Raw genomic sequence first — 19649 nt, forward strand, 5'->3', positions numbered from 1 at the left:
CTCCTATTTCATCAATATCCCCTCCACCGCCTCCTATTTCATCAACATCCCCCTCCACCACCTCCTATTTCATCAACATCCACTTCCACCACCTCCTATTTCATCAACATCCCCCTCCACCACCTCCTATTTCATCAACATCCCCTCCACCGCCTCCTATTTCATCAACATCCCCCTCCACCACCTCCTATTTCATCAACATCCCCTCCACCGCCTCCTATTTCATCAACATCCCCCTCCACCGCCTCCTATTTCATCAACATCCCCCTCTACCGCCTCCTATTTCATCAACATCCCCCTCCACCACCTCCTATTTCATCAACATCCCTACCAGCGCCTCCTATTTCATCAACATCCACTTCCACCGCCTCCTATTTCATCAACATCCCCCTCCACCACCTCCTATTTCATCAACATCCCCCTCCAGCGCCTCCTATTTCAGCATCAACATCCCCTCCACCGCCTCCTATTTCATCAACATCCCCTCCACCGCCTCCTATTTCATCAACATCCCCCTCCACCGCCTCCTATTTCATCAACATCCCCTCCACCGCCTCCTATTTCATCAACATCCACTTCCACCGCCTCCTATTTCATCAACATCCCCTCCACCGCCTCCTATTTCATCAACATCCACTTCCACCGCCTCCTATTTCATCAACATCCCCACCAGCGCCTCCTATTTCATCAACATCCCCACCAGCGCCTCCTATTTCATCAACATCCCCTCCACCGCCTCCTATTCCAGCAGAAAGCGTCAGCCTCCACCGCCCACCAACTCTAAACTGATTCCACAACCTATGGACTCATTTCCAAGCAATCTCCAACTCAGTATTATTTAGGTATTTTGTATTTGCCCATGTTGTCTTCTTTTGCACGTTGGTTGCTTGTCCATCTGTGTAGCTTTTCAGTGACTCTATTGTATTTCTTTTTCCTGTTGTGAATGCCCACAAGCAAACGAATCTCAGGGTTACATATGGCGACATATATGTACTTTGATAATAAACTTACTTTGAACTTTGAGAAATTGCAAGGAACATTAGACAGTCCTGATGAAGGGTCTCAGCTTGAAACGTCAACTGTTATTCCCTCTCCATAGCTGCTGCCTGACCTGTTGAGTCCCTCTGCTTTGTGTGTGTTTATACTAGCTGCAGAATCTCGTGTTTACATTCATCAGGAACAGCGCCACGGGAGTTTTAGGCCTGGCACATTAATCTCCCCAAAGTTGGTAGCACAAGTGAGTGGGTGGCCACTAATACATCTTGCTCAGAGGCAGTGCATCACTCCGTTAACCCCTGCAACCCACCACTGCCTTCAACCCAAGCTCAATCAAGGGGTGTCTCAGTGAGGATTAACACACAGAATGCCTTGTGTTAACGAGGGCTGGTTGTGGTTAGTGTGGAGGGGGGTGAGGAGAGTGTTGTCGAAGATTGTAATGGGATGCAGAGCCGGGAACGGCAGATGGGAGAAGTCCAGTAGTGCGGCGATTAACGTGCCATTATGACAGCAGCAGCAACCCAGGTTCAATTCCCTCCGCTGTCTGTACATTCTCACTGTGATCGTGTGGTTTCTGCTTTCCCCCCACAATCCAAAAGAAGTAGCTCAGTTGGACAGATAAGTGGGCTGTTTGGGCTGGAAGGGCGTGTCGCAGTGCAGTATCACTAAATAAACAAACAACATAAACATGCGAAGGGAGACACCTTGAAGGCAGAGGACAGAGTTAATGATGGGATTCCTCAGTGTGTGTGGAACAGCGGGAGCTTGGCACCCACACCGTAGATCCCTCAGTGATGGAGTTGGTGAGAAGTTGCACGGTGTGTCGTCTGGCTTTCATTACTCAGGGGACTGACTGAGTTCAAGAGTTGTGAGGTGCTGTTGCAGCTCCATAAAACCCTGGTCAGACCACACTCCTGTTCAGTTCTGGTTGCCTCATTATGGAATCTTTAGAGAGGGTGCAGAGGAGATTTACCAGTATAACACGCTGGGAAAGGTTTCCCTGCTAACATAATGGTTCAGTTCAGTTTCAGTTTATTGTCATTTTGAAACCACAGATGCAAAACAGTTAAAAAATGAGACAACTTTCCTCCAGAATGATATCACAAAAGCACACTACAGAACAGACTACACCAGAAAATCCACATAACGTTTGGCAATCCCCAATCCAGAGTCCGGAGAGGCTGCTGCGTATTAATATCGCGCTACCGTCTTAGCGCGTTCCCCGGAAAGGAGCTCCAAACTCACCAGACAGAAAAAGACCAAAAACTAAAGCTACAAGACCTGCACAAAACCACGTAGTTACAACAGTGCAAACAATAGCATAACTGATTAAAAAAAACAGACCATGGGCACGGTAAAAATAGTCCAAAGATGTTAAAAGACTATAAGTTCGAAAGAAATCACCACACAGTTTCCACAAGTCCTCAGGGTCCCGATAGACTCGTCATCCCACACAGGCGGCAGAAGGGAATACCCCCGCTATGGACTTCCACAGCGCCGCCTGACTCAGCCTCGCAGACGCAGCACACAGTGAAAGCACCCCGACCGCAGCGGACTCCGAGCCCGTCGAACCTCCGAGCCTCCGACCATCCCCTCCGGCACAGCCTCTCTGTACCATCCTCTGCTGAGCGCACTACAACGCCACCCCCCCCCCCCCCACCAATGGCCACAAGCAATGCCACCCTGAGGACTGGGGGCCTGTTCTTCTCAGCAGAGACCCGGACCTCACAACTGCAGCAGCAATGAAGAAAGCCTTCCTGGAGATTTCCAGATGTTCCTCCGTGCTCCCACGTCCATTTTTCATCAGATTAGGACTGGCCGCTGCAAACTGCGTCGCGCTGCCATCTTGGTCACCTGAAACATGTGGGTCTTTCTGCAGAAGCAGTGTTTGGGTTACGGTTAGAGATAACGGGTGCTTTGGAATGTGAGTTGTCCAATGCGGGGAGTGTGCCTGACACCGACTGGTCTGAGCTGGGTCTTTTGTTCGGTGGGACGATGAAGAGAGACTTCGCTGGAGAGAACCGGTCGTAGGATTGGACTGGAGCATGTATTCCCTAGACGTACGCAGCCAAGGAAACCGGGGGTTTCATCAGGCTGCTGTCTGGATTAGAGAGGATAGGTTGAGAGTGCTAGGGCTTTTCACTTTGAAGCAAAAGAAGATGAGTGAGCGGTGACTTCATTTTTTTTAATTTTAATTTTATTTAAAGATACGTCGTGGAGTAAGCCCTTCCAGCCGTTCGAGACACGGTACCCAACAACCCTAACCCGATCGGGGACAATTTACAATGACCAATGAACCTACTAACCAGTACGTCTTTGGACTGTGGGAGGAAACCCACACATTTCACAGGGAGGATGGACAGACTCCTGACAGAGGACACTGGGATTGAACTCTGAACTCTGACACCCTGAGCTGTAGAGGCACCACGCTAACCGGTATACTACTGTGGTGTACAAGATGACAAGAGGCCTAGATAGAGTGGACAGCCAGAGCCTTTTTCCCCAGAGCGGCATTGGCCAATACCAGAGGACCTGTTTTAGGTGAGTAAAAGAAAATTGAGGGGAGGAGAGATGTCAGAGGTGGGCTTTTTAACCAGAGAGTGGGGGGGGGGGATGCATGAAACACACTGCCTGGGACGGTGGTAGAGGCAGAAACATTAGGGATATTTATGATGGGCACATGAGAGACAGAAAATGGTGGTCTATTTAACGGCGAAGGGTTACATTGATCTTAGAGTAGGTTAAAAGGCCGTCACAACATCATGGACCAAAGGGATGTTCTGCTATGCTCTATGTTCAAAGGCTTCCTAACAGGAGAAAAGCAGGAAGCCAATCTCCTGCTTAGTACTCAGCTGGAGGAGTTCATTGGGTGTGGGTAGGAACAACCTTGCGGATCTGGGGAGGATGAAGTAACTATACACGAGAAATTATACAGATGGTGGAATTCTTGAGTAACACCCAGAAAAGGCTGGTGGAACTCAGCAAGTCAGGCAGCATCTATAAAGGAGAATCCAAAATGTGGACTGTTTCAATAATGCTTGGCCTCACAAGCTATATTTCCTAAAGAATAAAGAGAATTTCCAGGCCCAATGAAGAGTGTTGGCCAAAATGTCAACCGTTCATTTCCCTTCATGGGCACTCCCTGACCTGCTGATTTCCTCCAGCGCTTTTGTACGGAATAATTGGAATGGTTTGGGAATGAAGGAATAAGCTGATGTTGAGAAAATGAGGACAAAGCTTTGTGAGATCTAATGTAGGTGCTCAGAACATTAGATGGGGAGAAATAGATTGCACTGCCAGGAAATTTGGAAATGAGATGACAGCTAAAGAGCTAGTTGCTGACTTCTGGAAGGGAGTTAGTGCACGTGCTGCTATCTACCTCAACCGTGCTGAGGTTGGGACCAACAAGTTCCTGGGTCTGATCGTCACTGTACTGACCAACCATGGACAAGAAAGCTCACGAATGCCTTTACTTCCCCAGGAGGCTAAAGAAATTCAACATGTCCCTTTCAACTCTTCCCAACTTTTATTGACGCACCATAGAAAGCATTCTGGCTGGATGCATAACGGTTTGGTACGGCGACTGGTCAGCCCGTGACCACAAGAAACTGTAGAGTTGTGGACACGGCTCACCACATCACTGGAATCCCCTCCATGGACTCAATCTGCACTTCTCACTGCCTCAGTAAAGCAGCCAGCATAATCAAACATCCCGCCCACCCCGGACATTCTCTCCCATCGAGCAGAAGGTACAAAAGCCCGTACCACCAGGCTCAAGGACAGCTTCTGTCCCACTGTGACCAGAATCTTGAACAGACTTCTTGTATGATGGGATGGATGCTTGGCCTCACAAGCTATATCGCATTATGATCTTATACTTTGTCTACCAGCACAGCACTTTCTCTGCAGCTGTTACACTTCATTCTGCATCGTCGCTGTTTTACCTCAATGCACTGATCTGTATGAACAGAGTTCAAGGTAAGCTTTGCACTGTATCTCAATACATGTGACAATAATAAACCAATTCAAATCTATTCCTCTTTCACACTAGTTTTATATTTATATTGCAACTTGTAATAATTTTAATGGAAAGCACTGTACTGTTGCCACACTACATGTCAGTAATTACAAACCGGATTCCGATTCTCTTACCCAAGGTCGGGGTGTCTAAACGAGCAGGCACAAGTTAAACAGGGGAGGGACGGAGCCATCTGTGGCGGGAGTTTTTCCAACTGAGACTGGTCAGAACCTGGAATCAGCTGCTGGAGACAGCCTCTACCAACTCCTTAACCCAGGTCTATGAACCAGTCCTCACCAGGACCCCCACCACCCAGGCCATGCTCTCTTCTCACTGCTGCTATCGAGCCTCAGGACCCACATCACCAGGTTCAGGAACAATTATTACCCTCAACCATCAGGCTCTTGAACCAAAGGGGATAACTTCACTCACTAATCACCCTATGGACTGACTTTCAAAGGCTCCTGTATTTATCATTTATATTATTTTGCAGTTTGTTGTCTTTTGCATATTGGTTGTTTGTCCGTCCTGTTCGGTGCAGTCTTTCATTGATTCTATTGTGTTTCTTGGATTTACTGACTATGCCCCCAAGAAAATGAAATCGAGTGTGATATATGGTACCATACATATCTTAGATAATAAATTTACATTGAACTTTTACTGAAGATTTAGGTATCTACTCCAAACACCATCAACTACAAACATGATGCAGATAACTGGGATTGGTGTAGATTGGCACAATGGGACTTGTGGGTCAAGAGGCATCTTCTAAGCTGTGTGACTCAATGACCCTATAACAAAAGGATCATTGAGTACAATACATTCAGTACGTCCTGTATCAAATAAATTAGCCACTGAGTGTATGCTCGTGGTCTGCTGCTGCTGTAGCCCATCCACTTCAAGGTTTGACGTGTTGTGTGTTCAGAGACGTTCTTCCACACACTACTGTTGTAACACACGGTTATTTGAGTTACTGTCACCTTCCTGTCAGTTTGAAGCAGTCGGGCCATTCCCCTCTGACAAGGCATTTTCACCCACAGAACTGTCGCTCACTGTTTTTTTTCACCCCATTCTCTGTAAATTCTAGAGACTGTTGTGTGTGAAAATCCCAGGAGATCAGCAGTTTCTGAGATACTCAAACCACCCCATCTGGCACCAACAATCATTCCACGGTCAATAATAAAAAGGTTCAAAAAGCACATTTAATGTCAGAGAAATGTATACCATATACATCCTGAAACACTTTTTCTTCGCAAACATCCACAAAAACAGGAGTGCCCCAAAGAATGCCCCCAAGTCAGTCACTTAGATCACATTTCTTCCCCATTCTGATGCTCAAATTTCAAAGTAAGTTTATTATCAAAGTACATATTCGTCACCATATACAACCCTGAGGTTCATTTTCCTGTGGGAATACTCAATAAAAACATAGAATAATAACCATAACTGAATCAATGAAAAACTGCACCAACCTGGGGATGCAGCCAGTGTCCAAAAGACATCAAAATGTGCAAAAGCAAAAAAAAAATAATAATGAAAAATAAATAAGCAATCAATGTCGAGAACAAGAGATGAAGAATCTTTGAAAAAGAGTCCATAGGTTGTGGGAACATTTCAATGATGGGGCAAGTGAAGTTATCCCCTTTGGTTCAAGAGCCTGGTGATTGAGGGGTAATAACTGTTCCTGAACCTGGTGGTGTGACTCCAGAGGCTCCTGTCCCTTCTTCCTGATGGCAGGAGTGAGAAGAGAACATGTCCTGGGTGGAGATGTTCCCTGATGATGAAAGCAACACACACAAGATGGTGGAGGAACTCAGCAGGCCAGGCAGCATCTATGGAAAAGAGTACAGTTGACATTTTGGGCTGAAGCCCTTCGGCAGGACAGGTGAGTTCCTCCAGCATTTTGTGTGTGTTGCTTGGATTTCCAGCATCTGCAGATTTTCTCGTTTGTCTCTGATGCTGCTTTCCTGCGACGTCACTTCATGTAGATGTGCTCAGTGGTGGGGAGGGCTTTACCCGTGATGGACTGGGCCATATCCTCTACTTAAGGCACAACTTTGTGTTCAAGGGCATTGGTGTTTCCATAACAGGTTGTGACGCAGCCAGTCAATACATATCTATAGAAGTTTCTCAAGGTTTTAGATGTCATGCTGAATCTTCGCAAACTTCGAAGGAAGTAGAGGCACTTCCGTACTTTCTTTGTAATTACAATTGCGTGCTGGGACCAGAACAGGTCCTCTGAAATAATAACCTTTGAAGAATTACTGACCCTCTCCACCTCTGATCTCCCAGTGAGGGCTGTCTCATGGATCTCTGGTTCCCTCCTCCTGAATCAATAATCAGCTCCTCGGTCTTGCTGACATTGAGTGAGAGGTTGTTGTTGTGGCACCACTCAGCTAGATTTTCAATCTCCCTCCTGTATGCAGATTCATCACCACCTTTGATTCGGCCAGTGACAGTGGTACCAACAGCGAACGTGAGTAGGGCATTGGAGCTCTGCTGACCCACACAGTCACGAGCGCAAAGCGAGTAGAAAAGGGGGCTAAGCCTCCTGGTACACCTGTGCTGACGGAGACTGTAGAGGAGATGAGATCTGAACAACAGTTGATCCTTATGACCATATCTGCTTGTTTTTATGCATTGAGTTGCTGCCACGTGAGTGACTGATTAGATATTTGCATTAACGAGGTGCGGGTGTACCTAATAAAGTGGCCACTGGGTGCATATTACACATTCTGTTTTCTTTACCTCCTCAATGTGCTTACATAAGGTATAAATGGCCTGGAGGGCACACAAACAAAGTGTTAAACTGTGACTCAGTACACATGACATAATAAACCAATATTTATTCCTGATCAACATTACTGAAAACACTGCCATTATCTTCCTGCAGTTTGGTAAAAGCTGGCTGCTTTACCGCAGTAACACGCTTAATGTCCTTCCTCAGGCTGTCAAGCATTTTGAGGTTTAAAATTATCTAGAAAAGCAGCTTATGTGGCATTGCTCACGGTGCATGGTAAAGGTGCAGGCCGTTCGGCTCTCACAATCCATGCTACAACCCATTTCCCATATTCCCTCAGCTAAATCCATAAGTATGACCTTCCAAAACCCTTCTCCCTCAAGCACACTCTAAGCCTTCCAGCCAAGATGGCGCCAAGCTGTGATGACTGTCAAGGTCTTGGCTCAGACATATGGTGTTATAATGTTTGGATAATATTCCTAATCACTTCATACCATGAACATACCACATCTAGCAACAAAAGTGTGAACACCAATACTACATTTTTATACTATAGACACACACACACACACACACAAAATACAGTTTTCCTGTCAGGACGGTGCCCAACCGCGGTCTCCATTGACACTGTATCTAGATTTCCTGTCAGGATGGCACCGAACCGCGGTCTCCGTCGACACTGTATGTAGATTTCCTGTCAGGATGGCACCGAACCGCGGTCTCCGTCGACACTGTATGTAGATTTCCTGTCAGGATGGCACCGAACCGCGGTCTCCGTCGACACTGTATGTAGATTTCCTGTCAGGATGGCACCGAACCGCGGTCTCCGTCGACACTGTATCTAGATTTCCTGTCAGGATGGCGCCGAACCGCGGTCTCCGTCGACACTGTATGTAGATTTCCTGTCATAATGGTGCTGAACCGCAGTCTCCGTCGACACTGTATGTAGATTTCCTGTCAGGATGGCGCCGAACCGCGGTCTCCGTCGACACTGTATGTAGATTTCCTGTCATAATGGTGCTGAACCGCGGTCTCCGTCGACACTGTATCTAGATTTCCTGTCAGGATGGCGCCGAACCGCGGTCTCCGTCGACACTGTATCTAGATTTCCTGTCATAACGGTGCCGAACCGCGGTCTCCGTCGACACTGTATCTGGATTTCCTGTCATAACGGTGCCGAACCGCGGTCTCCGTCGACACTGTATGTAGATTTCCTGTCATAACGGTGCCGAACCGCGGTCTCCGTCGACACTGTATCTGGATTTCCTGTCATGATGGTGCCGAACCGCGGTCTCCGTCGACACTGTATCTAGATTTCCTGTCAGGATGGCGCCGAACGGCGGTCTCCGTCGACACTGTATCTAGATTTCCTGTCAGGATGGCGCCGAACCGCGGTCTCCGTCGACACTGTATGTAGATTTCCTGTCAGGATGGCGCCGAACCGCGGTCTCCGTCGACACTGTATCTAGATTTCCTGTCAGGATGGCGCCGAACCGCGGTCTCCGTCGACACTGTATCTAGATTTCCTGTCAGGATGGCGCCGAACCGCGGTCTCCGTCGACACTGTATCTAGATTTCCTGTCAGGATGGCGCCGAACCGCGGTCTCCGTCGACACTGTATCTAGATTTCCTGTCAGGATGGCGCCGAACCGCGGTCTCCGTCGACACTGTATCTAGATTTCCTGTCATGACGGCGCCGAACCGCGGTCTCCGTCGACACTGTATCTAGATTTCCTGTCATGACGGCGCCGAACCGCGGTCTCCGTCGACACTGTATCTAGATTTCCTGTCATGATGGCGCCGAACCGCGGTCTCCGTCGACATTGTATCTAGATTTCCTGTCAGGATGGCGCCGAACCGCGGTCTCCGTCGACATTGTATCTAGATTTCCTGTCAGGATGGTGCCGAACCGCGGTCTCCGTCGACACTGTATGTAGATTTCCTGTCAGGACGGTGCCGAACCGCGGTCTCCGTCGACACTGTATGTAGATTTCCTGTCAGGATGGCGCCGAACCGCGGTCTCCGTCGACACTGTATGTAGATTTCCTGTCAGGATAGCACCAAGCTACCACACTCCTCAATGACCTACCATTCACTGTGTAAGACCTACCCTGGTTGGTCCTACCAAAGTGTGACAACTCACACTTGTCTGCATTACATTCCAGCTTCCATTTTTCTGCTCAGTTTTCCAGCTGGTCAAGATCCCAATGCAAGCTCTGATAGTCTACCTCACTCTTCACTACACTCCCAACCTCAGTGTCATCCGAAAAATCTGCTGATCCAGTTAGGTACATTCTCATCCAGATCACTGATATAGATGACAAACAAAAATGGACCCAGCACCGATCTCTGTGGCACTCCACTAGTCACAGGCCTCCAGTCAGAAAGGCAGCTATCTACCAGCACTCTCTGGCTTCTCCCACAAAGCCAATGTCTAATCCAATTTACTACCTCATCTTGAATGCCAAGTGACACCTGGTCATTCCTTCTCCCATTTTCCCTACGGAAGATAGAAAAGCCCGAAAGCACTCACCACGATACTCTTGGACACTTTCTATGCCGCTATCAGACTCTTGAACAGACCTCTCACACGCTAAGGGTCAGTCTGTCTCCTTCAGCCTTCTGTAACCAGAAGAGAGAGACCCACAGACTGTCCATTACTTTCCCGAAATGCAGAACATTGCAGCACAGTGCCGGCTCTTCAGCTCACAAAATGTGGCTGACCGCTGAACCTACTCCAAGATCAATCTTAACCATCTCTCCTGCATACACCTCCACTTTTCTATCGTCCATGAGCGTGTCTAAGTGTTGCTTAAATGTAACCTAATGTCGCTGTCTCCACCACAACCCCGGCAGAATGTTCCATGCACCAACCACTCTGTGTAAAAAAACCCCACCATCTCTGACATCCCCCCTCTACTCTCCTCCAATCGCCTTAAAATCATGTCCCCAGTTCCATCCTGGGGAAAAAATCTCTCTCTATCCACACGATCTATGTCTCTTTTCATCACACGCACCCTTATCCAGTTACCTGTCACCCTGCTTCGCTATGAAGAGAAAAGTTCTAGCCCGCTCAACACATCCTCATAAAGCATGCTCTCTAAGCAAGACTGGGCCGCATCCTGGTAAACCTCTTGGTCTTTTGTTATCGTATCTACAAATGATCTGTGCATCCTCTCCTGCGCGTCTGTATCGCTTTGGTAACGTGGCAACCGGAAGAGCACACGCTACCACAAATGTGGTCTGACTGAGGATTGAAATGGATTTCGCAGGCCTCTCCACTAACCAGCCCTGGCGATGGCACTAGTTAATTATTCTCACATATACCAAGATACAGTGAAAAGCTTGGTCTGCCTGTTAATGATTGACAGACACTCAGTGCTCACTATATTACATACACCTGTATGACTGCACGTCAAACCTTGAAGTGGATGGGCGACAGCAGCAGAAGACCACAAACATACACCCAGTGGCCTCTCTACTACGTACAGGAGGTAACCGATAACGTGGCCACTGAGTGTAGTGTAGGAACAGTATGTCCGTAAAGTGCAAGGTCCACAACGAGGTAGATCGAGAGATCAAGGATTGATCTTTAGTGTGCGAGATGTCTGTTCAGGAGTCTGATAACAGGACAGAAACTGTTCAAGAATTCAATTGACTTTATTACTTACATCCTCCCTATACATGAGGAGTAAAAATCTTTATGTCTCCATCTAAACGTGCAACGTGCAATTTATAGTAAATTGTAATAAATAGAATGTAGAGCAGGACAGTCAATATAGCATAGAAATACAATTGCATCAGCGTGAATTAATCAGTCTGGATGAAGAAGCTGTCCCGGAGCCTGTTGGTCCTGGCTTTTATGCTGTGGTACCGTTTCCCGGATGGTAGCAGCGGGAACAGTTTGTGGTTGGGGTGACTCAGGTACCCAATGATCCTTCGGGCCCTTTTTATGCATCTGTCTTTGTAAACGTCTTGAATCATGGGAAGTTCACACCTACAGATGCGCTGGGCTGTCCACACCACTTTCTGCAGAGTCCTGCGACTGAGGGAGGTACAGTTCCCACACCAGGCAGTGATGCAGCCAGTCATTGTGCCCCTGTAGAAAGTTCTTAGAATTTGGGGGCCCATACCAAATTTCTTCTACTGTCTGAGGTGAAAGAGGCGCTGTTGTGCTTTTTTCACCACACAGCCTCTATGTACAGACCACGTGAGATCCTTGGTGATGTGGATGCCGAGGAACTTGAAGCTGTTCACCCTCTCAACCCCAGATCCATTGATGTCAATAGGGGTTAGCCCGTCTCCATTCCTCCTGTAGTCCACAACCAGCTCCTTTGTTTTTGCGACATTGAGTGAGAGGTTGTTTTCTTGACACCACTGTGTCAGGAGTATTGTGGTGAGTGCTTTCATGAATTTCTCTCTTCTGCAGAGAAAATGGGAGAAGAAAGAATGACTGGGTTGGCAGGGGTCCTTGTCTACTCCTTACCCTCCCCCCCCCAGATTTGGGATTCTGACCCCTTCCTCTTCAGTCCTGATAAAGGGTGTCAGACTGAAACATGGACCGTTAATTCATTTCCATTGATCCTACCTGGCCTGCTGAGTTCCTCCAGCATTGTGTGTGCGCCTGTGTGTCGCTCTGTATTTCCAGCATCTGTAGAACCTCTTGTGTTTCTGATTACGTCCGTTGCTTGCTTGAGGCAGAGTCAGTGAAGAGGAGACCAGTTTGCGTGCTGGACCAGGCTGTGTCCACAGTCAAAATCCAAATAAGAATCTGACATAACTCATGCAAGTTGGGAAATTTGCTGTTATGTGGTAAAAGGTAATCAGTGTAAAAGAGGGACAGTGAGGCAGTGCTCATGGACTGCTCAGAGAGGCCCTCCCTAAAACTTTCCACAATACTTTGTGGTCTTGGGCAGAGCAGCAGCTATGGTGCATCAGGATAGGAAGCTTTCAAAGAACATTAGAGAAAGTGTACCTATTGGACACAAGGGAAGAGTCCTTCTGTTCACCTTCACATAGTCCTTTACATCCAAGACAGCATCCGAAAGAAAGCACCGTAGACAATGCTGCACAGCAGAACAACATCCGAGACCTCTCCTGCTCGGCTGTGGAGCGAGACTTGAGTCTGCATCCTCCTTGATGGGCCAAAGTTCCGTCTCTCTGCTGACTCCTGATTCAGAGCAAGTGTGCTATCCACAACAAAGCTCCCAAACTCTCCGGCAGCAAAATTCTGAGAGTGTTCCCCAAGGCTTTGTCCAAAGCCTGCAGCCTGGAGACGGGGTACGGGCCCACGATCGACCCCATTTCTCACCAGCTGAAGTGCTGAGGAAGACTGTAATAACTGAAGCGAGTGTTCACCAGCCTCTCACTCATTGCTCCTGGAGAAGGTGTCTGCATGTGGCAGTCTCTTGCTCTCTCTCACTCACTGCTCCTGGAGAAGGTGTCTGCATGTGGCAGTCTCTTGCTCTCTCTCACTCACTGCTCCTGGAGAAGGTGTCTGCATGTGGCAGTCTCTTGCTCTCTCTCACTCACTGCTCCTGGAGAAGGTGTCTGCATGTGGCAGTCTCTTGCTCTCTCTCACTCACTGCTCCCGAAGGAAGGCCCTTGCGTTCGAGTGACCTCTCTCTTCCTCGATGCTGTCAGAGGACGGAGCCAGTGCAAGGTTTAATCCACACGGATTGTCGATTTGGACTCTCAATTCCGGTTTTATGATGCGGTCCATTTCTAGTTCTGGTTACTACTCTTAGGCGATGTTTGAATTGGGGTGGCCTGCAGATAATGAACACTGAGCTGAACTGAACTGAAATATGCCTTTTGATTTTGTGTTTTATATTCTGCGATTTCACTCTTTTTTTGTTGCCGTTTGCGCATTTGTTTTTGCACGTGGGGGAGGTTTGATGTTTGATGATTCCAAGGTTCTTCTTTGTATTGGGACTGTCTGCAGGGAAGATTAATTTCAGGGTTGTATTCTGCGTACATACTTCGATAACAGATAAATGTACTTTGAAAGCATCTTCAATGAAAGAGCTCAAAAGAAAGAAGAAAATAATTTTTTTTAGGTTCTTCAGATTTCATCGTCTCCTGTTACTTAGGCCTTTCTCAGACCAAAGGCTGGTTGGAATCTGGAATGCGCCGTCTGAGTGAACAGACGATGGAAACAGATACTCTCATGATACGGGACGGGAACTTCAATCAACACCAAGCAAATGCTGGCTAATGGATTTGGTATAGCGGGATACTTGAGGGTTGACATGGACATAATGAGTTGATAAGACCAAAAGACATAGGGACAGAATCAGACTATTCAGCCCATCAAGTCTGCTCCGCTACTTCATCATGAATGATCCATTCCTCTGCCTTCTCCCCATAACCTTTCACACCCTGACTAATCAAGAGCCTATCAACCTCCATCTTAAATACACCCAATGACCTAGCCTCCATAGCTGCCCGAGGCATTGAATTCCACAGATTCAGCACCTCTGGCTAAAGAAATTCCTCCTCCTTACCATTCTAAATGGACTCCCCTCTCGTCCAGGGGTTCCCAGCCTGTGGGCCGTGGACCTCTCAGTTAATTGTAGGGGCCCACGGTATAAAAAAGTTTGAAAAGCTCTATTGTGAGGCTGTGTCCTCTGGTCCTAGACTCCCCCACCATCGTAAACTTCCTCTCCACATCCACTCTACCTAGGCTGTTCAAAATTCAATATGTTTCAATAAGATCCTTTTCATTTTTCTAAATTCCAGCAAGTAAAGACCCCGAGCCATCAATTGTTCCTCATAAAATAAGTGTTTCATTACTGGAATCATTCTCACGAACCTCCTTTGAACCCTCTCCATTGTCAGCACATCCTTTCTTAAATAAGGGGCCCAAAACTACCCACAATACTCCGCGAGGCCTCACCAGTGCCTTATAGAGCCTCAGCATTAAACCCTTGCGTTTATATTCTCGTCCTCTTGAAATGAATGCTAACATTGCATTTGCCTTCCTCACCACCGACTCAACCTGCAAATTAACCTTTAGGGAATCCTGCATGAGTACTGCCAAGTCCCTTTACAGGTTTTTGAATTTTCTTCCCATTTAGAAAATAGTCCATGTTTTTATTCCTTCTACCGAAGTGCACGACCGTACACTTCCCGACACTGTATTCCCTCTGCCAGCTCTCTGCCCGTTCTCCTAATCTGTCCACGTCCTTCTGCAGCCTCAACACTACCTGACCCTCCACCTATCTTCGTATTGTCTGTAAACTTGGCCACAAAGCCACCAATACTGTCATCCAAATCGTTGACATATAATATTAAAAGAAGCGATTCCAATACAGACCCCTGTGGAACACCACTAGTCACCGGCAGCCAACCAGAAAGGGCTCTGTTTATTTCCAATCTTTGCCTCCTGCCGTTGCTCTATCCACGCTAGTATCTTTCCTGTAATACAATGGGCCTTATCTTGCTAAGCAGCCTCGTGTGCGGCACCTTGTCAAAGGCCCTCTGAAGACCCAAGCACACAACATCCACTGATTCTCCTTTGTCTAACCTGCTTGCTATTTTCTCAGTGTTTCAACAATTTGTCTGGCAAGATTTGCTCTTAAGGAAATCATGCTAACTTTGGCCTATGTGCCTCCAAGTACCTAAAAACCACATCCTTTAATAATTGACTCCAACATCTTCCCAACCACTGAGGTCAGACTAAATGGTCTATAATGTCCTTTTTTTCTGCCTCCCTCCATTCTTGAAGAGTAGAGTGATACCTGCAATTTTCCGATCCTCTGGAACCATTCCAGAATCTAGTTAGTCTTGAAGGGTCTCAGCCTAAAACGATGACTGTTTATTCTTTTCCATAAATGCTACCTGACCTGCTGAGTTCCTCCAGCATTTTGTGTGTGTTGCTCTGGATGTCCTGCACCTCCAGAATTTCGTGTGTTTATTCACTTTCACAGATGCTGCCTATCTGCACTTGGTGTGTGTTGCTCAGGATTTGCCACGCCTATTGCATCTCTTGATGGGCTGAAGGGCCTGGCTCTGCGCTGAATGACTCGGACATTCTTTTACCAGCACTAACACTTGCATCATTCCACTTGTCCATGGACCACACCTCAACACTTGTCTATCTTAAAGAGATCCTGCAGGTATTAGAGTCCCGAAGAAGGGTCTCAGCCTGAAACATCAACTATTTATTCCCCCCCCCCACCCCCATACATGGTTCTTGATCTGCTAAGTTTTTCCAGTATTTTGTGGGTATCTAACCCTCACCCTTTTCCAAAACTAAACTTGTTGCCTATCTAACCTCCCAGCTCTGATGGAAGGTCATCATCAAACCACACCTGCTCCGTTTCTCTCTCCACAGACGCTGCCTGACCAGCTGAGTATTTCCAGCATACTCTGTTTTAAAATGAAAGGATGAGAATATCGTTTGAGCCAGTGAACACATAAAAAAGCTGGAGGAGCTCAGTGGAGGGAAATGAACAGTCAACGTTTCGGGTCGAGACCCTTCATCAGGACTGGCCTGAAACTTTTACCATCCATTTCCCTCTACAGATTCGGTCTGCTTTCTGTGTGCGTCGTTCCAGATTTCCACCATTTGCAGGATCTCTTCTGTCTACAAGCAGTGAATCTGTGGAAATCATTGCATCAAATGGCTGAGGAGGACAAGTCATTGGGTATATTTAAAGCAGAGGTTGCTAGGTTCTTGATTAGTCAGGGTGTCAAAGGTTATGGGAAGGAGGAGGGAGAATGGGGTTGAGAGGAATGATAAATCAGCCATGATGCAATGATAGACCAAACGCGATGGGCCAAATGGCCTGCTTCTGCTATGTCTTATGGTCTTTTACACGGCGACCCTGAGGGGCTGGAGGAGAAGCAGAGAGCATTTTCCAGAAGGGCACTGAATAAACATTGGGAAAAATAACCCGGGATGAAGAGAACGATTAAGAGAATGACAACCTCGCCCCCCGTCTTGTGATGTGATTGTGTGTAAACAGCCTTGCAGGCATAACCCGGTCACACCATCCATGTAACAAGCCAGCACGAGATATTTATCTACTGCCCTGCTCCTTTAAATTCCAAACGTCATGTTATGTCTGCTGGCGGAAAATCTGCGGATATACATGTACAGGTTACAACCCAGCCAGGCAGAAAGGTAGAAAGATTGTCTCTTACCACATGCCAAGTTGCAGGCGTCTCTTAAAGACTTGTATTTATTTCCAGACGCTTCCTTGGCTATTTTCTTCAAAATGTCATCCATTCCTCCGGCAGGCGGGGGCAAGAAACGAGCCAGGACAATTCTATTTAAATTAAACCCGTAGAGAGAAGCCCCGCTTACGCTGTTGACTGGCGTTGCATTGGCGTCCAGAAGGAGACTCGGGGAGGGGGTGGGACCATCAAATGAACAGAGCCAAATCCCCCCCGCTGGAAGGATTCCAAGGACACGTCCCCGCAGCAGGCGAGGAACAGCGATGGAGGTGAATTATGTCAGGGTGACGCCGGGCTGATAGCGCCCCGAGCCCGGGAGGCGGACACACACGCTACGCAGGTCCCGCCGAGCCCAGCCCAGCTCAGCTCCACTCCATCTTCTCAGTGGGAGGATGCGTACACACACCGGCATCCTGACATCCTCCAAAGCCCGGAACCGGAGCGCACTGGGCCGAAGTGAAATAAAACCCTGTGCAGTCAGTCAGCCAGCCGGCGTCGCCACTCCCCTTTGTCGCCGCCGCTCTCGCCTCTCCACGCAGACCGAATGCAACGCGAATTACTCTCCCCTCAGACGCCGCTCGACCCCCTGATCCGACAGCAGAGACTCTCTGTCGCTCCAGGTTCCGGCGGCTGCCGACTCCAATGCCTTCAGTCAATCAACAACATTGATGCAAGAACCATAACGCTTCAAAACACACACAAAATGGTGGAGCAACTCGGCAGGTCAGACAGCAGCCTCCGTGGAGAGGAATATACAGTTTATGCGACTCCACAGATGCTGCCTGACCTGCCGAGTTCCTCCGGCATTTTGTGTGTTGTTTTGGATTTCCAGCACCTGCAGATTTCCTCGAGTTTGGATACTCAAGAGCCTAGTTGAGGATTTTCCTGCACAGGATAAAGAAACATCCCTTTAGAATTGAGATGAGGGGGCATTTCTCCAGACAGTGGGTAGTGAATCTCTAGAATTTATTACCACATGGGAGGGGGGGGGTAAGTATTTAACGCAGAGGTTGATCAACTCATGATTGGTAAGAAGAGGGTTGATAAAAAACCAGCTGAGATTGAATGGCAGAGCAGATTCAATGGGGAAAAGTCCTAATTCTGCTCCTATATAGAGTCATAGAGCACTATAGTGCAGAAGCAGACCATTTGGCCCATCTAGTCTGGCTCTCCCTGGTCTTCTGTATAGTGCCATCTACCTGCACCTGGACCATCGCCCTCCATACCTCTCCCATCCATGTACCTATCCAAACTTCTCTGAGAGGACTCAAATGAGGTTCCTTCAGGACCTTGGGGTTCACGCCATCTGGTCACGATGCCTCACCCGGAGTATTGTGAGCAGTTTCGGGCTCCTTATCTTAAAAAAGATGGGCTGACTTTGGAGAGGGTTCAAATGAATTCTCGAAAAGGATCCCAGGATTGAATGGCTTGTCATATGAAGAGAGTTTGATGGCTCTGGGCCTGAAGAATGAGGGATGACCCATCGAATGGTGAAAGAACTTTGTGGAGTGGATGTGGAGAGGTTGTTTCCTGTGGTGGGAGAGTCTAAGACTACAGGACACAGCCTCAAATAAGAGGAACATCCTTTTAGAATGGAGATGAGGAGGAATTTCTTTAGCTCAAGATTGGTGAATCTGTGGAATTCTTTGCCACAGGCAGCTGTGGAGGCCGAGTCATCATGTGTATTTAAGGAAGAGATTGATAGAGTCTTGATTGGTCAGGACATGAAGGAATATGGGAAGAAGGCAGGAGATTGGGGCTGACAGGAAAAACATCAGCCATGGTGAAAGGACAGAACAGAGTCAATGGGCCAAATGGCCTAAGTCTGATCCTATATCTTATGGTCTAATTTAATCCACATCTATCACTTCCATACTTGTACCATCCTCTGAGAGAAGAGGCTCCCCCTCAGAAGCCCCTTAAATATTTCACTCCCTATATACCTCCATCCCCCACCAGGAAGGTCTCAAAGCTCTCCGCTTCTTTTTGGATTCCAGACCTAACCAATTCCCCTCTACCACCACTCTCCTCCGTCTAACGGAATTAGTCCTCACTCTCAATAATTTCTCCTTTGGCTCCTCCCACTTCCTCCAAACCAAAGGTGTAGCCATGGGCACCCGTATGGGTCCCAGTTATGCCTGCCTTTTTGTTGGCTTTGTGGAACAGTCCATGTTCCAAGCCTATACGGGTATCCGTCCCTCACTTTTCCTTCGCTACATTGACGACTGCATTGGCGCTGCCTCCTGCATGCATGCTGAGCTCGTCGACTTCATTAACTTTGCCTCCAGCTTTCACCCTGCCCTCAAATTTACCTGGTCCATTTCCGACACCTCTCTTCCCTTTCTTGATCTTTCTGTCTCTATCTCTGGAGACGACTTATCTACTGATATCTACTATAAGCCTACAGACTCTCACAGCTACCTGGACTATTCCTCTTCCCACCCTGTCTCTTGCAAAAATGCTATCCCCTTCTCACAATTCCTCCGTCTCCGCCGCATCTGCTCTCAGGATGAGGTTTTTCTTTCCAGGATGAAGGAAATGTCTTCCTTTTTTAAACAAAGGGGCTTCCCTTCTTCCACCATCAACTCTGCTCTCAAACACATCTCTCCCATTTCCCGCACATCTGCCCTCACCCCATCCACCCACCACCCCACTCGGGATAGGGTTTCCCTTGTCTTCACCTACCACCCCACAAGCCTCCAGGTCCAATGT

At 47.8% G+C, this 19649-nt stretch overlaps 1 protein-coding gene across 1 annotated transcript in view; it reads right to left on the reverse strand.

Moving 5' to 3' along the window:
• Positions 1-17566, reverse strand: part of arfgef3 (ARFGEF family member 3) — a 443098-nt gene extending 425532 nt beyond the window's left edge. The window contains 1 exon segment of the mRNA XM_073051808.1: positions 16905-17566. Coding sequence (XP_072907909.1) covers positions 16905-16989 — 85 coding nt within the window. The 5' untranslated portion in view covers positions 16990-17566.
• Positions 17567-19649: the final 2083 nt, after the last annotated feature.

Source organism: Hemitrygon akajei, chromosome 7 (genome assembly GCF_048418815.1).
Source record: "Hemitrygon akajei chromosome 7, sHemAka1.3, whole genome shotgun sequence".
NCBI lineage: Eukaryota > Metazoa > Chordata > Chondrichthyes > Myliobatiformes > Dasyatidae > Hemitrygon > Hemitrygon akajei.